General features: G+C 38.8%; 3 protein-coding genes across 6 annotated transcripts in view; 1 reads left to right on the top strand and 2 right to left on the bottom strand.

Annotated features, from left to right (window-relative positions):
- The window catches only part of LOC147618940 (putative disease resistance protein RPP1), a 160,958-nt gene that overhangs the window by 42,490 nt on the left and 104,997 nt on the right, over nucleotides 1-13,471 (bottom strand). The gene's annotated exons all lie outside the window — the stretch shown is intronic.
- On the top strand, nucleotides 607-4,725 carry LOC147618944 (uncharacterized). The gene is made up of 7 exons (XM_086774345.1): nucleotides 607-834; nucleotides 930-1,067; nucleotides 1,141-1,234; nucleotides 1,309-1,440; nucleotides 2,701-3,066; nucleotides 3,149-3,539; nucleotides 3,638-4,725. The coding sequence occupies exons 1-7, from the start codon at nucleotides 668-670 to the stop codon at nucleotides 4,723-4,725; spliced, it is 2,376 nt and encodes a 791-aa protein (XP_086630471.1). The 5' UTR covers nucleotides 607-667.
- Nucleotides 5,998-7,200, bottom strand: LOC147618943 (ubiquitin-like-specific protease 1D). Of its 2 annotated transcripts, none has more exons than XM_086774121.1 (5): nucleotides 6,977-7,200; nucleotides 6,744-6,881; nucleotides 6,577-6,649; nucleotides 6,401-6,502; nucleotides 5,998-6,324 (listed from the first exon to the last, which is right to left on the bottom strand). In XM_086774121.1, the coding sequence occupies exons 1-5, from the start codon at nucleotides 7,141-7,143 to the stop codon at nucleotides 6,217-6,219; spliced, it is 588 nt and encodes a 195-aa protein (XP_086630247.1). In that variant the 5' UTR covers nucleotides 7,144-7,200; the 3' UTR covers nucleotides 5,998-6,216. The 2 variants fall into 2 exon arrangements, with proteins under 2 accessions (XP_086630247.1, XP_086630246.1); XM_086774120.1 differs by having other exon boundaries at nucleotides 6,577-6,670; nucleotides 6,977-7,199.

Raw genomic sequence — 13,471 nt, 5'->3', positions numbered from 1 at the left:
CCAAAAGACAACCCCGTCGCTTGATTTCGTCCGTTGATCCTGGAAAAATTAATCTCGGGATAAAAATTAATCTCGGGATCCCGAGATTAATTTTTAAGTTTTGAATATCGGGTTGAAAAGGCGGCGAAAGGGTACACACAATCATTAAAGGCTGAGCATTCAGAAAAGATTTCATTCTCTTAAAGAATATTTGGTGGAATTTAATGCCAAGACCTATGGAGTAAATGCCACGAACTACCAAACTAATCTCGGGATCCCATAATCTCGGGATCCCGAGATTAATTTTTACAGGAAAAAGTTTCCTATTGCGCTTTTCTTTTTTTCTCCTTCATTCTTCTTCATGTTTGTTGTAGGGTTCTTACAAGAAGCTAAGAGGCCCATTATGGTGGTATATCTACATACTCATAAGGTACTTCACTAAATAGCATTCGTTGTTCTGTTTACATAAATGCAACAATGGATTATGTATTTGAAGAGGAGAGTAGTGATGACAACACTTCAAATGAATCTAGTGAGGATTTTAGTGATGAAGAGCTTGGGTTAAATGACACCCTAAACGAACATGAGAGTGTGTCAAATGATGAGGGTCCTTACACAGACCTTATGATTTTTTCTAAATAATCATCAATTTTTGTGTATAATAGTGCATTGTATCTTATATAGATGGATGGAAAATACATTGTCGGTCAATGTGCTAGAGCAAACGTGGTTTGTGGATAGCCTATGGCGAGCGTTCCTTGGCCGAAAACAAAAAAACGAGAATACAATGGCTAATTTTTTGGGTACGCCCGATCTTGGGCGTAAAGTCTTCACATTCTTTCCTGTCATTGATAGGTAAAGTAATATATTTTGTGCTCAAAGTATATATCATTTAGGCACAAAGTATCTAGGTGGAAAGCTTTGTTTTTCTAACGCTATGAAAAATTTAGGGCACATTGGACTTTGCTTGTTCTCTACAATCCTCATTGTATGCGATTGCCTAGCCTACCAAGGAGGCGTTCTTGTATTTTAAGTTTTGACTCCCTTGGTATGCGCTCGTCACAAAAGTATCACGACCATCTATACAGGTATGTTATGATATTTCAAGCATTTATAAGTTGTACCTATTACACAGATCTCTAAAAAGTGGCATTTTTTTAGGACACTTGTCCATTTTGGTAGTTTCTGTAGTGATCCAATCGTTAAAATGGAGCTTTTGAATCCAACAGAAGAAATAGGATGCGAGTCTTATGAGGTAGATATCTCTTAGAAGCAATTATCTATAATAACTAGCTATAATTAGGAACTCATATGGTTGTTTGGATGCAGATTCCACAACAGCCAAATGCGTATGACTGCGGGCCTATGTGCTGGTGCACAGCTGCCGCAACAAGAGCTTCCTCTACCTGCTCGCCCTCGGCTGGCGCTTCGTCGCCCAGCCTCAGCTTTATCTTACACGGGGTCTAAGGCATGGGATCAAGGGCGCCCACCAAAAGACAACCCCGTCGCTTGATTTCGTCCGTTGATCCTGGAAAAATTAATCTCGGGATAAAAATTAATCTCGGGATCCCGAGATTAATTTTTAAGTTTTGAATATCGGGTTGAAAAGGCGGCGAAAGGGTACACACAATCATTAAAGGCTGAGCATTCAGAAAAGATTTCATTCTCTTAAAGAATATTTGGTGGAATTTAATGCCAAGACCTATGGAGTAAATGCCACGAACTACCAAACTAATCTCGGGATCCCATAATCTCGGGATCCCGAGATTAATTTTTACAGGAAAAAGTTTCCTATTGCGCTTTTCTTTTTTTCTCCTTCATTCTTCTTCATGTTTGTTGTAGGGTTCTTACAAGAAGCTAAGAGGCCCATTATGGTGGTATATCTACATACTCATAAGGTACTTCACTAAATAGCATTCGTTGTTCTGTTTACATAAATGCAACAATGGATTATGTATTTGAAGAGGAGAGTAGTGATGACAACACTTCAAATGAATCTAGTGAGGATTTTAGTGATGAAGAGCTTGGGTTAAATGACACCCTAAACGAACATGAGAGTGTGTCAAATGATGAGGGTCCTCATAATGACACCCACCATGGGCATGACTCTTATCAAAAAAATTGGGTCGATCCACTTGCACATGTATCTCAAACTTATTTATATTTTAATAGAAGTACGTATGAATTAATGATAAGAGCATTACAGCATGATGTTTCCCTATCATTAGAAGATCTCAAGGTTTGTAGTCCATTGCTTGATTTGAAAAAGTGGCGAAGATTGAAAGATGCGTTGGTCCTTAGAACTAAGGAAGACAATAGTCATTGTCTTTGTCTAAAAGACACGCCTAATCTGAGGATCTCATGTATTGAGGATTGGGAGAGTATTGTTGTTGGAGCACATCAAAGTGAAAGTGATAGTGCTCACCGCAGTCTCAGTGATACAATAGACAAAATCAAGTCAACATGGTACATTGGTATTCAAAAGCATGGAATTCCCCAATCCTACATTAAAGAGTTTATCAATGCATGCGGATGTAAACGCCCTAAATGTAATACCGTTCCACAATCTCAGGATCTTTCAAAAGTAATAAGCACTACTAAATTTAAGGTACAGGAGCAGTTAAAGAGTATAATGATTGAGTACAATGCTAGATTAATAATGGTGAGATCAACAAAGACATATGGTTCTTCTAAGACCATGGTAGACTACATTTGTCATAGAGGAGGCAAGCCAAGAAGAAGTGGAAAGCAAAAGCGCCTTTATTTGCTGCAGTAATACCAAATCAACTTGGTGTTGGCATGCCAATATGGTTTATGATGTGTTCATGTGATCCAGGGTCTCATCATGAGGTCATTGCTCTAGAGATGACACTAAAAATAATTATGCAAAGGATGGGTAGTGTAAGGCCTAGTGCTTTGGTTATTGATAAATGCCAACAAGAACTTGAGGCTATAACCCAAGCTGTAAATGAAGATCCTCACTCTTGGATTCTCGATGATAATGGGATTCCAAGACAAATTGCATGTCATGTGCTACTTTGTTGGTTTCATGCAAAGAAGGCATGGGTGGAGAATCTACTTCCACAAGTATGCAAGCACAACTTTCGTCGCTCTTCTTTGGAGTTTGTTGAAGTAATACTTACTTATCCTAACCCATTTTGATATCCAGGTCCCAAAAGAGAAGCGAAATGAAATTTATTCTTTGATGTCTAATTTAATGCAATGTGCTACCATAGAAGATTTTGAGGGACGCTACCAAGATCTCCTGCGAAGGTATTCATCTCATCCTAATGTGCTTCGATATGTCACAAATGGTTGGTGCGGACCTAATTGCATGTGGAAAACACGGTGGCCAAAATTTGGACGAATGTTCAACTATGGCAATGTTGATACAACAAATTTGATTGAAAGATTATGGCAATATATCAAATACACTCTTCTAGAAGCTCGTATTAATCGATCAATTGTCGAGCTACTACATGCGCTCATCGGTGATTCAAAGACTGGCAACCGCATGGGTGGAACATTAACAAGGTTCTTTAGGCAAAAGCAAGAAATAGGTGAGTCGTTGATATCGAAGTCCCATCTATTTAGTCAAAAGCATGGAGTTGAATGTTATGATTTACATACATTAAGCCATTTCTTATTTATTATGCAGCTGACTCAGGTCGATTTTCAACCCGTGGCTCCTCAAAAAGACATACCTCAAGATTGCATGCCGGAGAGCAATTATTACAGAGATTCAAGGACAATCCATCATGTGTGGAGGTAGTTAACTCTATGTCATTATTGTTCAAGATTCAAAGTGTCTCTACTCCGAGCTTATGGTACCATGTGAATTTGCAAAGCAACTACTGTGATTGTCCTGATTGGAGCTCCCAATGCAAGCACATTTATGGTATTCGCTTGATAGTATTACAACATTTTCCAGAATTACAGCAATTGCTTCCTACAGTGGATAATGGAGATGAAAACCCTTTTGAAGTGGTTGATGATGTCAATACTGCAACGTGTCATGATACACATGACCATGTGACAATAGAGGAATTGTCCAAGCATATTGGAAAGCTTAAAGAAATCCTCTCCACAATTGAGCAAGTAGCGCCTACAAAAGATCCAAGGGAGATGAAAGCTGCTCTAGCACAATTGAGGGCTACTGAGGATCTACTCTTATCCGTGATGACACCAGGGAAAATCAACATGCCAGCTCGAGGAAATGTCCGACTTATTCAAGCGCATGTGACTCAAACGCGTCTTGGCCACGGAAAACCACGCAATGAAGATGATGATGTGATTACTATGGATGTTGTAGCCTCTTCAAGTCAACCAAAAAAGCCAACATGCCAAAGTGGTGTTCTTCGAAAAAGGCATCAACGTGGTAGAAGTCGAGTTCGTTTTGATAGATTTCCTCGCATATGGTGTCCACATTGCTGCACCAAAACACTATTGGTGGATCCTATAGCTATCTTCTCATGCCATACCTGCCATGCATTACTACCTTTGTCTAGGAGACATGTTAGTGAAGGAGCAGAGAAGTGTCTTCTTGGAAAATCTATTCAAGTATGTAATGATAATGATAGTTTTATGGGTATCATTTCTTCATGTCAGTATGGGTCTTCCAAAGATGAAGAGAGAATATTCATATTAAGTTCTAATGTTGCACAATTGCAACAAATCAGGGCATCTCAATTTAGAATCATACTCATGTACACTGGACATGTACCTCAAATTTTGGATTTCATCTAAACATATATTTGACTTGATCTCAATTTTAAAGTTATATGTGCATCTTTTGTCTCTCTACTAATTTCAATTCTATTACAAAGGTTACAAGTTTAATTCATCGTTGGTTAGGGTACTTTGCTTGCATAGGTCTTGTTTAATTATGATTATGACCTCTCTACAACTGGTTTTGGTTTAGGGTCTATAAGTATTAAACAAGACCTGGTTTTGATGACTGTTCTCTGGAAAACTTAATCTCGGGATCCCGAGATTAATTGTTCCAGAGAATAGCCATGAGCATTATAGTGGTTCTGGAAAAATTAATCTCGGGATCCCGAGATTAATTTTTCCAGAGAATAGCCTTAAACAACATTAAGACTCTGGCAAAATTAATCTCGGGATCCCGAGATTAATTTTTCCAGAGAATAGCCTTGAACAACATTTAGGCTCTGGAAAAATTAATCTCGGGATCCCGAGATTAATTTTTCCAGAGCCTAAATGTTGTTCAAGGCTATTCTCTGGAAAAATTAATCTCGGGATCCCGAGATTAATTTTTCCAGAGCACAACATTAAGGCTCTGGAAAAACTAAACTCGGGATCCCGAGATTAGTTTTCACAGAGAACAGTCATCAAAACTAGAACCAAGTTTAATACTTATAGACCATAACCAAAACCATGTGCACACTTATTACCCTAACCAGAAAGACCATAATCCTCACTAGACCATAATCATAGTCCTAAAGAGACCATAATCATAAGTAAACAAAACCATAGTCATAGGGGGATCGTAATCATAGTTGTAGAGAGCCCATAATCATAATTAAACAAGACCTATGCAAGCAAAGTATCCATAACCATAACCATATTTGATCATAACCATAACCATACTTGAGACCAACAACATAACCATATTTGAGACCATAACCATATTTGAGACCATAATCATAATTAAACAAGACCTATGCAAGCAAAGTATCCATAACCATAACCATATTTGAGACCATTAACCATAACCATAACCATATTTGATCATAACAATAACCATACTTGAGACCAACAACATAACCATATTTGAGACCATAACCAACAAGATCTCATGACCAAAACTATAACCAACAAGACCATAACCATATTTGAGACTTACAACATAACCAACAAGACCATAACCATAGCCATATTTGAGACCATTAACCATAACCATAACCATATTTGATCACATAACCATAACCATACTTAAGACCAACAACATAACCATATTTGAGATCATGAACATAACCATATTTGAGACTTACAACATAACCAACAAGACCATAACTATATTTGAGATCATTAACCATAACCATTACCATATATGATCACATAACCATAACCATACTTGAGACCATCAACCGTATCCCGAATCGTCATTGACATAACAATACTATGATAATAATCCAACAAAACCATGGAAAACCACTAAAAAGACCATAACCATAAACTATAAAGCCGTAATAAAAGTGTAAAATATGTCCATCCTTAGGGAGAATTCGACATCGGCACTCTCTCTACAGCACTCTGGATCCACTCAAAAAGGTTCTTCTTTAGTCTGTCCACATCTTCATGCTTAAACCATCCTTTTGAAAGCTGAAAAAAAGAATGTTAGTCTTTAATTACTCACAAGCTAACACCCTTCATAATATAAATGATTATTTAAACCCACCCAAGTTTTGGGTCGACAATCATCCAATCCTCCTTTGATTAGAAACCACATGACTGCCATCACATAAAATCCGCAGTCATACGCATTTGGCTGTTGTGGAATCTGCATCCAAACAACCATATGAGTTCCTAATTATAGCTAGTTATTATAGATAATTGCTTCTAAGAGATATCTACCTCATAAGACTCGCATCCTATTTCTTCTGTTGGATTCAAAAGCTCCATTTTAACGATTGGATCACTACAGAAACTACCAAAATGGACAAGTGTCCTAAAAAAATGCCACTTTTTAGAGATCTGTGTAATAGGTACAACTTATAAATGCTTGAAATATCATAACATACCTGTATAGATGGTCGTGATACTTTTGTGACGAGCGCATACCAAGGGAGTCAAAACTTAAAATACAAGAACGCCTCCTTGGTAGGCTAGGCAATCGCATACAATGAGGATTGTAGAGAACAAGCAAAGTCCAATGTGCCCTAAATTTTTCATAGCGTTAGAAAAACAAAGCTTTCCACCTAGATACTTTGTGCCTAAATGATATATACTTTGAGCACAAAATATATTACTTTACCTATCAATGACAGGAAAGAATGTGAAGACTTTACGCCCAAGATCGGGCGTACCCAAAAAATTAGCCATTGTATTCTCGTTTTTTTGTTTTCGGCCAAGGAACGCTCGCCATAGGCTATCCACAAACCACGTTTGCTCTAGCACATTGACCGACAATGTATTTTCCATCCATCTATATAAGATACAATGCACTATTATACACAAAAATTGATGATTATTTAGAAAAAATCATAAGGTCTGTGTAAGGACCCTCATCATTTGACACACTCTCATGTTCGTTTAGGGTGTCATTTAACCCAAGCTCTTCATCACTAAAATCCTCACTAGATTCATTTGAAGTGTTGTCATCACTACTCTCCTCTTCAAATACATAATCCATTGTTGCATTTATGTAAACAGAACAACGAATGCTATTTAGTGAAGTACCTTATGAGTATGTAGATATACCACCATAATGGGCCTCTTAGCTTCTTGTAAGAACCCTACAACAAACATGAAGAAGAATGAAGGAGAAAAAAAGAAAAGCGCAATAGGAAACTTTTTCCTGTAAAAATTAATCTCGGGATCCCGAGATTATGGGATCCCGAGATTAGTTTGGTAGTTCGTGGCATTTACTCCATAGGTCTTGGCATTAAATTCCACCAAATATTCTTTAAGAGAATGAAATCTTTTCTGAATGCTCAGCCTTTAATGATTGTGTGTACCCTTTCGCCGCCTTTTCAACCCGATATTCAAAACTTAAAAATTAATCTCGGGATCCCGAGATTAATTTTTATCCCGAGATTAATTTTTCCAGGATCAACGGACGAAATCAAGCGACGGGGTTGTCTTTTGGTGGGCGCCCTTGATCCCATGCCTTAGACCCCGTGTAAGATAAAGCTGAGGGGGCAAGGGTCTCATCATTCGTACGTGAAGCAGCATGAAGGGAGGGTCTCATCATTCACGGTGCTTGTAGGCGTGGCATCCGTAGAGCAATCATGAAGGGAGGGTCTCATCATTCAACGCTTGTAACGCTGCGCATACGTCATAAAATACTTGCCAATTTTTAAAATGCCCGTCAAAATTTACACTATAATACAAAAACGAAAAAAAAAACTTGCTATATTATCAACTTTTTCTTAAATCTTTTCCCTCTTTTTTTGTTTTGACACGCTTTTTCATGGAAAAATGTGAAAATAATATTAACTTCTTTATTGTTTTTTTTTGTTTTCAAGGTCATTACTCTTCTTCTTTTTGCTTTTCTTGCCAAGTGAGGAAGGCCCTAGATAAAAGATTTATCAAACTTAATTTGAATGTCACACTAAATTAATGAACTTCTTTGAAATCCTTCAACTATTTATACTAGTCTCCCACCCGTCCTCCCGACAGGGAGGAATGTATACCATGAAGGCAGGCCTTAATTTGTAGCCCATCGAACACTTGTGCTGCTATTGCAAGCATCATTCATTTGATATGCATGTATGTTCACCAAGGCATTGGCCAAGAACCCTTGCTAGACAATTGCATCAGGAATTTGTTCTTCTTTGTCACTTGCTCCTCTACCGCCCACATGCCTAGTCTCCCAACCCGTCCGCACGGGAGTGGAATGGTAACCATAGAGTGAGCCTTTAATAATTTGAAGCCCATATTGGTAATGGGCATGTTTGTATATCAAGGCACCACATTTTGCATATGTATATCCACTAAGAGAGCTCCTCGAAAACTTCGTGTGCTTTGAATAGAGCACCAAACTTGGCATACATATGCATGTGGAGAGATATGTGTCTTCTTTTATATATACTAAGAAGTGGCGTAGCCAATCTTCGACGAGAAGTAGCCAAGTAGACAAAAATTAAGGTTTTTTATGTAATTTTTCTTTCACCTGACGTGCCCTTTTTATGACAGTGAAATTCCGTGTTTTTTTTCTCGCCCGGTCACTTCACCTCACCTTCCTCGTGTGCACTCAAGTGACATGCACAAATTGAGCACCATCCATCTCCTTGCATTTCATTGGATGTCTTGCACCCCTACAGTTACCCATTTTTGACCGCCTACTCACAATTGCAGAAGAAGAAGAGATCAGTTTCCAGCCCGTCCTTTCATCTACACGTACACTCCCCCAACCTTCAACTCGTCCAACCCATCCTCTGGACAAGAGAAGTCTCTCTCTCTCTCTATCCACTTCCCAACACCCGCCTCTCTCTCTACACACTGTAGTTGCGGCCCTCTCTCTCTCTCTCTCTCTCTCTCTCTCTCTCTCCTCTCTCTCTCTCTCTCTCTCTCTCTCTCTCTCTCTCTCTCTCTCTCTCTCTCTATCTTTGCACTTCCCAACACCCGCCTATTTCTCTCTGCACATTGTAGTTGCGGCCCATCACACCTCAGAGACCTCTCCTGTCCACTTCCCAACACCCGCCTCTCTCTCTACACACTGTAGTTACAGCCCTCTCTCTCTCTCTCTCTCTCTCTCTCTCTCTCTCTCTCTCTCTCTCTCTCTCTCTCTCTCTCTCTCTCTCTCTCTCTGTGCACTTCCCATACACCCGCCTCTTTCTCTCTGCACATTGCAGCTGTGGCCCATCACACCTCACTCTCTCTCTCTCTCTGTGTCTCTGCACTTCCCAACACTTGCCTCTCTCTCTCTCTCTCTCTCTCTCTCTCTCTCTCTCTCTCTCTCTCTCTCTCTCTCTCTCTCTCTCTCTCTCTCTCGTTGCTACACCCACCCCTCTCTCTCTCTCTACTATAACACCACTCTCTCTCTCTCTACACTCCAAAACCTCTCTCTCTCTCTCTACACACCAGCTTGCAGCACTCACTCTCTCCACCACCCCACCCCATTCGCTTTCGCACAGCATCCAGCCTCCTCGCCACCATCGCCTGGGAGAGGCAACTGCAGGCCCCAACACCTCTCTCTCTCTCTCTCTCTCTCTCTCTCTCTCTCTCTCTCTCTCTCTCTCTCTCTCTCTCTCTCTACACTCCAAAACCAACCCCCCTCTCTCTATACACTCTAACGCCAACCCTATCTCCCCCTCTTTTTTTCGCAATTTGCAAGGGGGAGAGACGGAGAGATAGAGAGAGAGAAATTACCTCCTTGTACTTGTCCACGTATGCGAGCTTGTCTCTCACACTCGATTGCAACGGTGTCACGAACTGGTTATCCTTCACCTCCTTAATGATCACTATTTTAAACAACTTCTCCACACAGGAGAGCTGCTCTGCTGCTGCTCTGCAGACAATTACTTCAACGTTACTACAATCTGGGGGTTGCAAGCTAGCTAGAGAATCAATTACCTTTATAGAAACTGGGGAAGAAGCCATTGTTTCTGCCAAAAGATCGCCATGCACCTCTTCTTTCCACGGGTGGTGTGGGGTTGGTGGCCCAACTTACAAAGCAATTGCCATTTCAAGAGAATTACGTTGGCTACAACAATATGGCTCTCTCTCTCTCTCTCTCTCTCTCTCTCTCTCTCTCTCTCTCTCTCTCTCTCTCTCTCTCTCTCTCTCTCTCTCTCTCTCTCTCTCTAAACGGCTCTCTCTAAACGGCTCTCTCTGTCAGAAATGAGCTGGCATGTGGTTAGAGTTTGAAATTTGAAATAAAGCTGCCACTTACTTGACACTGTCAGAGCCTAGAAGATGCCACTTAACTGACACTGTCCAGAGCCTAGAATACCTAGAAATGAAAACAGGCCTAAAAAAGTTGCCACGTGGAGGGAGGGTGTTATCCCTGTAATAGATTAGTAGAAGTATTGGTATTTTTAGGCAATACTAGCACATACTTGCAAAACAGGAAGAAGAGTATAACCAATTAGATTTTTCCCATCTAGTTTAAAATGGGATTTTTTTTTCTCTAGATCTTATTTTGTCTCTATTACTCCCATCCTTCTAAAAAAAATGCATGGGACTCCATCACTTAGAAGATGCAAACTTTGTTGAGTATGGAGACTCGTGGACCTTTTAAAGGTCTACTACACATAATGTGGCTTGATACCATTGTACTCTACTTCTAGGATAGAATCATGCACAACTTCTAATGAAACTATGTCTTTTTTTATTTAAAAAAAAAATTCAAGAATCATGGGTTTACATACACTACTCACACACCCACAACTCCGGTTACATGGATGTGCAACACCATAGAGAGTACGGATCGAACCCACACCTTTGCTTTAACCAGTCCATTTACAGCCGCATTCGCATAGATAAAGTGTGTACTAGGACAACCGCTTGAGGGTGAGTGTTGGAGAATAGGCCTTATCCAAGTAGAAAAGGATAACTGTGTCTGAATAGCCTATAAAAAAGCAACATATGTATGTGTGTGTCACCCCACTCATAGAGTGGTCCACCTAAATATCTAGATATTATACTTGTATTGACCTAAGCAATGATATCATGCAAGAGAGGCTCTAAAGCCTACAAAAGCATTGTCATATATGTGTGCGTGTCACCCCACTCTTAGAGTGGTGCACCTAAATATCTAGATATTATACCTTTATTGACCTAATCAATGATGTAATGCAAGAGAGGCTCTAAAGCCTACAAAAGCATTATACTTGAGTGAAGAAATACAACACAAGTCACATCATTTGAGTCGTGCAAAACTATCTCTTTATTTGTGTAATGTCTTTCTCTCTTCTCTCTCTCTTTCTTTACTCCAATGCCATAGCCATGTTTTAGTACAAGCCACCTAAATATCTAGATATTATACTTGTATCAAGTTATTCCTTTGTATGATTTTGATTACTTCTTGGGTTTATGAAAACTCACTTTTCTCATCTATTAAAAACTATCAATTTAATTAGTCACTCATTGCTAATCATTTCTTTTCGTTCCTTTTTATTGTCATTTCCCTCATGTTTCCTTTAACCATACTAGGTGGATATTACGTCATCACACTAGGTGATGACCAATTGTCTCACCTAATGTACATGACCTTAGTGTGGAGTAAAGGAGGGCACACACACACACACACCCATAGACACAAATAAGTCTCCTTGAGCAAGTTTTTAAACAATCCTTTACAAGGTTCCTCTCTCTCTATCTCTCTCTCTTTCAAATTGGTATCAAAATTCTAAGATCTCTCTCTTTCAAATTGGTATCAAAATTCTAAGATCTCTCTCTTTCAAATTAGTATCAAAATTCTAAGATCTCTCTCTCTCTCTCTCTCTCTCTCTCTCTCTCTCTCTCTCTCTATTTGGAGTGAAGTTGGAGTTAAAGGTCTATGACTCACTACCTTATCCATTAGTTTTATATTTTTAATAATTTTTTAAGAAGGATCGTTAAAGGTTTGGCCCCTTTTGTTCCTACGAAAAGGAATCAATTTTTTTTATGATAATTCACTCAGTCATGTGCTCAATTCTTAATGAAGTTCTTTATTCTACCTACTCTCTCTCCTATGGCTTGTATCCATACAATTCTAATGCCAAACTTGTCGAGCCGCTCCAACCTCCTTGGCACTCATACTTACACTACATGTGCCCCTTTTAATGCACTTCTAAAATCAATTGGGTTGTGAGATTAGTGAGCATATTTACTCCTTGCGTCAGTGGAATGATATACCAATTGCAAAATTGTTATGTTTTGAACTTGCATAGCTTGACTTAGTGCTTCCCTTACTTGCCATGATGATCATTATTTAACTTCTCAAAATTATTAGGATTGAGATCTAGATTTCTTTTTTCAAATTAGTACAAAGGGTTCTCGATACAGAAAGGCTCTAGACGGAGAAATCTAGAGATAGAAGAGGAGATTCTAAAGAGGAAAAGAGAAGTGATCTTCTAAGTAAGTAGTCTTAAGGATAAGATTATGTTCAAAACCCTAAAATTTAATTTTACTCTAGAGAATCAAGTTATATTATATATGATTAGATCATTCCAAAGGAAAGCATGTTTTTAGAGAGAGAAACATACAATTAATCCCTAAATAAAGAGATTAGAGTACCTTAATCAAGAGTAGGATTATATCTCATAAGTAAAGTCTAGAAGTAGCCAAATAATATTTTTTAAAATATTGAATAAGGACCAAAATTAAAATCAAGAACCAAAAAGTAGGGATTGATATGTAAAGGCCTAATCCTTAAGAGCTATGAAGATAATATCAAGGGAAATGAACTTGGAAAAAAAACAAGATGAAATAAATTCAAGAGACTTTATAGGAAGAGAAGTCCTTAAGAGTAATCCTAGAGATTTTTGACATAAGCTTAAGGAATGACTATAACAAATAGGATAATAATGGCCTTAGAATAACTCTTGTTTCTATTCAAAAAGTACCTTAGAATGACCATCTTTGTACATGAAGGACTTTAAGCAAAGTTGACTAGAATAGAGGCTTGGAAATCATCCCAAGAAACAAAGAATCATGAGAAGACCTCACCATGATATGTTATGGCTAGAGGAATTTGACTTGTTCGGTTCGACTCAAGAGCTATGGTGTCTTATAAAGCTTGTGATGGTTTATCTCCATAATCAAGGAGTCATGACATCTTATTAAGCGCGAACGAGCCGCTCAATGTGACTTATTTGTGAGA

This window comes from Cibotium barometz, chromosome 34 (assembly GCF_041138505.1).
Source record: "Cibotium barometz isolate CiBa-2024 chromosome 34, ASM4113850v1, whole genome shotgun sequence".
Lineage (NCBI taxonomy): Eukaryota > Viridiplantae > Streptophyta > Polypodiopsida > Cyatheales > Cibotiaceae > Cibotium > Cibotium barometz.
The sequence above is the reverse complement of the archived record's forward strand: the minus strand, read 5'-3'. Positions and strand labels throughout refer to the sequence as shown.

What these genes read in the sequence shown, in the direction of transcription:
- LOC147618944 (XM_086774345.1), top strand. Translation starts at nt 668, where the DNA reads ATGGAAAATACATTGTCGGTCAATGTGCTAGAGCAAACGTGGTTTGTG. An exon ending in TTCTTTCCTGTCATTGATAG is followed by an intron (nt 835 to 929) that starts GTAAAGTAATAT and finishes TGAAAAATTTAG; the next exon opens with GGCACATTGGACTTTGCTTG. An exon ending in TATCACGACCATCTATACAG is followed by an intron (nt 1,068 to 1,140) that starts GTATGTTATGAT and finishes GCATTTTTTTAG; the next exon opens with GACACTTGTCCATTTTGGTA.
- LOC147618943 (XM_086774120.1), bottom strand. Translation starts at nt 7,143, where the DNA reads ATGGAAAATACATTGTCGGTCAATGTGCTAGAGCAAACGTGGTTTGTG. An exon ending in TTCTTTCCTGTCATTGATAG is followed by an intron (nt 6,882 to 6,976) that starts GTAAAGTAATAT and finishes TGAAAAATTTAG; the next exon opens with GGCACATTGGACTTTGCTTG. An exon ending in ATTGTCGACCCAAAACTTGG is followed by an intron (nt 6,325 to 6,400) that starts GTGGGTTTAAAT and finishes TCTTTTTTTCAG; the next exon opens with CTTTCAAAAGGATGGTTTAA.